The 5,225-nt window shown below is 45.9% G+C and overlaps 1 protein-coding gene across 1 annotated transcript; it reads right to left on the bottom strand.

Moving 5' to 3' along the window:
- Positions 1 to 294: 294 nt before the first annotated feature.
- On the bottom strand, positions 295 to 1,212 carry LOC104279198 (G-protein coupled receptor 55-like). Its single transcript, XM_009876397.1, has one exon. The coding sequence runs from the start codon at positions 1,210 to 1,212 to the stop codon at positions 295 to 297; it is 918 nt and encodes a 305-aa protein (XP_009874699.1).
- Between the last annotated feature and the right edge of the window lie 4,013 nt (positions 1,213 to 5,225).

The following is a 5,225-nucleotide window of genomic DNA, read 5'->3' as shown; positions in this document are numbered from 1 at the left end:
TTTCTTTTCAAAGTAAAGAGGACGCATCCAAAGAGATATGCATCACCAATTACAGGAATAATTCCATTTCTTTTTATCCATAAATATTAGCATGAAACATTACAGAAGGAAATTTAAAAAAGTTGGGAGCAGTCTCCTGGGAGTTAACTCAATTCTTAGTTCTGTTTTTTTTATGAAGTATTCTCAGCTCTGAATATTTAAAGTAAATTGCTTATATAAGTAGTTCAGGACCCTGTACTTTGCAGGAAAGCCCCTCCACGCATCATCCTGAGTAACTAACGGGCGCCACGTGGATCAAGGCTTTCTCATGGCTGTCTCTTCACTGTTTTGTAACCGGCCTTCCAAGGACTCCTTTAAAACAAAATAATAACACGCCCCATCAAGACAGCAGTTCAGATTTGCCCAGCAAAGGGTGACCTGAACCATGTCTCGTAGCACTTGCTGGAAACCGCTGTGAATGACGTTATTCTTCACCAAAAAGTACATGAAGTACGCCACGTGGTAAGGCGTGAAGCAGACCAAAAACGCCACAAGGTTTGTCACCACTATCTTCTCAGCCCTGGAGGTGCGTGTCTGGGGGCTGTCTGGTTTCCTGCACTTTCTCAAGCACCTGACGGTCTGCGCGGTGCAGAAGGTCATGGCTGCCATGCTGCTGAAGAACATAATCTCCAAGGCACTCAACAGGCCTATGTTTTCCCACGTGGTCTTGGAGAAGTTGTGGAAGCAGGATGAGATGTTGTGGCCCTTCTCATGCAGTTGGAAAGTAGAGACTGTCCCGGCTGAGGTGCCCAGGCAGATGACAGCACAGATCATAGCAGCTTTCTTGGTGGAACGCAGGGCGTGAGCCGTGAAAGGGTGCCGGATAGCGATGTACCGGTCTACACAGATGCAGAGGGAGATGAGGATGCTGCCGTACATGTTTACAAAGTAAAGACTCTCCAAGGTGGAGCAAAACGCAGACCCCAAGTTCCAGTTGTCCTGAAGGTGGTACGAAATGATTTTAAAAGGAAGGGTAAACAGCAGCAATGTATCCAGGAAAATAAGGGCTATCATGTAGACTGTGGATTCCGACAGCTTTTTAACCTTAAAAAACAGGAACGACAGAGCCATCACGTTGAACAGCAATCCCAGGGTAAACGTGGGGGTGTACATGATGAGCTGGAACAGTTCCACGCTAGCGCTGATATTGCTCTTGGCACGGGTGTCGTTCATATCTCCAGGTATGCTGGAAGAGAAGATAATCACCTTCACCACAAGGAAGGAAGGAGAACACGTCTAAGACACGGTACAAAGGCCAGTGAGGTCTCTATGTGCCCACAGACCTGGAGATGCTTTTTCCTCTCAGGCTGCTGTCTTGAATTGAAGCTCCTGGTAACATGGAGCTGCTCAGTGCCAAGGGATCTTGGGGCAAGGCTGAGCCTCAAGAAGGAGCAAGGCTTTCCAGGGTCTAAGCCTCACTTGCGCTGCTGCCTGTTGGCCCAAACTGTGCTGCCTTGTGATTTAGTCTAGGCAGAGTATAGATGTCACTGCACCATCCCCTTGGAGTGACGTGATCTCTTTGCAGACCCAGCGTAGCAGCCTCTGATTTTAGGGTTACTTGGGTTGTGGGGATGGAGACAATTATTTGCATTAGGTTTCCCAAATCAAGTTATCATAAGGGACCTTTAGGACTCAGGAGCACTCAGGGTCCCCCCGTGTTTATTCATGTGAAGGTCCCCAACAGTTGTTGCCATCCTGCACCCTTCTCCCCCCACCCCTGGGCTGTGACCCTTCTGACAAGCTTGCTAGCAGCAACAGGCAGGAAGTTTCAGACACGTTATTTCTAGCAGAGGTTTAGTCTTTAGAAGAAGAAGGACATTTAAGAACTTAAACCAGTCAGACTTACCACAGCGGAAGAAATTGTATACACAGAGACAGGGCTTGCAGAAAACATGCAGCTGGTTTCTCCTCTGCAGAGAGGGGACTGAAAATGTCGAGGTAGGCACCCTCTGAGCAGGGGTCATGAAGTAATTCTCTTCTTTAGAGGAAAGGTGCTGGTTTGATCCTGCCCTGAGACTCTCCTGATAAGGACCGGGAAGGCTCTCATTGGTTTCTGCAATGCTGGTCGCAGCCCGAATCATTTACAAATGCAAATACACAGGAGTACCTGGTCCTTTCTTCTAGCCAGTTCTGTCACAGCACATGTAACCTGTAAATAAAGCTTTTCAGAGATCTCCCTGTCAGCACCCAGAAATCACTCTTACCTGCCTTTTTCTAATTCAACCTGGTGCCTTTCCTACAGGAGTTACTGACCTTGATGCTGTTTCATTTCAGCTTTGCAACCAGTTGTCAACTGCGCTGTAAAAGTTTCTGTTCTGCAGATCAAGTCACTCCCTGAGTATTGCAGAGGTAAGCTCTCCCGCGCTGTGGTTTGAAAGAGACTGCTCTCTGAGACAGAGTAGGATCAGCAAAAAGAAATTTTATTTCTTGCTTAAAAACCTGGGGATCTGAGTGGCTGGAGGGGAGAAGCACTCCTTGTTGTGCTGTTTTGTAAATTTATAAACAGGACAAAAATTATTTAAAGTGTGAATGCAAAGGTTAGCTCTGTTCATTCTTAAAAAACAATACGTAGATATGCCACAAGCAAAACAAGCCATGTAAAATATACTTATTTTTCAGATGTTGTAGCAAGAAGAAAGCTTTTCAGGCAAAGAAATATTCTCTCTTGTCATCTTACCTTTGGGCTGTTTCTAGCTCTGGTTGTTGACTTTTTCTCCTCAGCTTGTGGAATTCTCCGGTTTTGTGTCTTCTTTTGAGGTGGTGCATGCAAAGGAACTGCTGATCAGGATGTCAGAAAGCATGAGGTGCTCCTGTTTTTCATTTCGTCACGTATTTCCATTGCAACGTCGGTCTCCCCATGCTGTGTCTGCAGACACGCGCTATGCACATAGGACAGCACACAGAGCTCGTTTAAGGATGTAAATACACGGCTTTGTGGGGCTGGTGTCCCTGTGAGTCACCCATTCAAAACAGTCTCCAGTAATGGAGAAGGAAATCCTGGCCCTATAGAGCTTGCTTTATTTTTTTTTCTACAAGGCATGATTTTATTGACTGTATGTAACATCTGTGGGTAGTGTTAGCTGTCAAAATGTGCTTTAAGCTAAATCCTGAGCTATCGCTGTCGTTGTTTCCCTTACTTTTCATGATACTGAAAAGGAAAAAGACCATTGATTTTCAGTGATGATCTGATGTGTTTACTTCAAGCTGTTATTTTAAAAGATGACAAGGGTTACTCTTAAATCTGTTTATCCTACTAGGGAGCAAGGAATGTACTTGTGAAGAGTGTCAGCTGCTGATTTTTTTTCAGGGGAGGGAAGGGGAAAAAAGGTGTTGTTTTTTTTTTTTTTGCCTGTTGTAGTTTGCAATTTTCTTACCAAAGGATGAAAGAAAGGCCAGAGGAGTAGTTTTGCTTGGTTCTCTGCATACCCTTTAAATATCAAAACTGAGGATTATATTGGCTGAATTGAAAATGTGCATCTGAGAAGGAGATGGGAGGTAGGAGATGAGAAAAGAAATAGCGCTTAGGGTTTCCCTGTGGTATTTTAGCTGAAATGACTCTACTTAAAAAGAAACTGAGGGAAAAAGCGTGATAGAAGGTTTGCATGAACAATACCTCATCACATTCCTCACTGAGGTTTTGCTTCTGTATATCCAGCGGTGGTCATGTCACCATGACTGCAGTTTGGATATTAAAAAAAACCCCAAACACCCACAACACAGGCAGGCACGAAGAGGCATTTGGGAACTGAGGCTGCCCTGAGCACAAGATGTAAGCCCAGCTGCCAGAGCGCTCTCTGTGCTCCTGCCCTGGGCTGGGCTTTGCACACACTGGTTTTGATACCACTACCAGTGCTCAGAGGAAATGCTCTCTCTTCCCCATTCAAGGTTTTCCCCTCACATGCTTGGAACTTTCTCTTCTCTCTCATTTTCTCTTCGATGCTCATATTCTCACGCCAACCTAAGGCACAAAGCAACACACTTGGAGAAAGATGCTTTGCAAAGGGGATGATGAAAATGCAGCAATACCAGCGTTGGCGCATTGTTAGTCCAGCCACCGTGACTGCTGGTCTGTTTTTTGGGTGTTGTTATTTCTTTTTTGTTTGTTCGGGTTTTTTCCAAGTGAATTTCCTTCCAAGTGAGTTTTCTAGGGCGGGATCTGAGGAGGAATGGCCAGGAAGGTGTGCAGAGGGTACAAATGCACTTGGGACAAGGTGGGAAGGCTCCTCTCCCTTCAGAATGAAAAAGGTGAAAAAAGGTGATGTTGAGGACTAATGGAGAAGGGAAAATGAAACTGGATGAGTGGTGTAGCAGAAAGGCTGGAATGGTCTATGAAGGCACATCAGACTGTTGATTAATAGCTTAACTTGTCATGCAAGAGTGAGAAAGCTGTGGGCAGCCAAGATATGTTTTTTTATTTGCCACAGGCCCTGCTCCGTGCTAACAGGACGTGACTCTTAGCAAAGTCCTCAAGACCTATCGTGTTGTCCTTTTTTCTTGCAGGCTGAGGAGAATAAGCCCACATCCTGCAAACTCTGTGCTGTCCTTGGCACCTCTGTTGGTGTCATTGATGCCACCAGCGTGGGAAGCACCTGCTGCTTCATGCGATTTCAGATGCTGAATGCATCATCTTGTTCCTTCTGCCTGACAGAACTGTTTCACCACACATTTTCTTGCTGGTGTTGAGGACTTCACCATGTCACTGCCGCTGCACAGATCTTCCCTTAAGGCTGTGCAGGCAGCTCTGGGTGGCAACCAACGAAGTGCTCCTGATTCCCTGTGGTTGTCCTCAGGGCCAACCTTCCAGTTTAGGAGCTAAATCAGTCACAATTGAACCACACGGGGTTTAGCACTGGAGATGTGGTGGTTTTTTTCTTGATCTGAATCAGAGTCTCACCTGTGAGAAAAATATTTGCTCTGTTTGAGAAGAGAGAGCACCCACTGTTTTGATCCATTTGCTTTCTTCCTTGATTTCCTCAAGATGCCCTTCAAGTCTTCTCCGCTTTTCAACTTCATTCACCTTCTCCCACTGCCCTCCCGTGTCCCCAGGCCTCTGGAATTTCTCTTTTTTGAAGGGCTGCTCCAGCTCTGTGCTGGGGAGAAGGCTACAGAAGCTAGATGCAGGGAATAAGCAGGAGGCTGGGCAACAGAGACCACAACAGAGCCCTTTGTGGATGGTCCCAGAGAAG

This window comes from Apaloderma vittatum, unplaced genomic scaffold (genome assembly GCF_000703405.1).
Source record: "Apaloderma vittatum isolate BGI_N311 unplaced genomic scaffold, ASM70340v1 scaffold15879, whole genome shotgun sequence".
Lineage (NCBI taxonomy): Eukaryota > Metazoa > Chordata > Aves > Trogoniformes > Trogonidae > Apaloderma > Apaloderma vittatum.
This window is presented reverse-complemented; position numbering and strand designations above follow the sequence as displayed.

Coding starts and splice junctions, on each gene's coding strand:
- LOC104279198 (XM_009876397.1), bottom strand. CDS start 1,212: ATGAACGACACCCGTGCCAAGAGCAATATCAGCGCTAGCGTGGAACTG.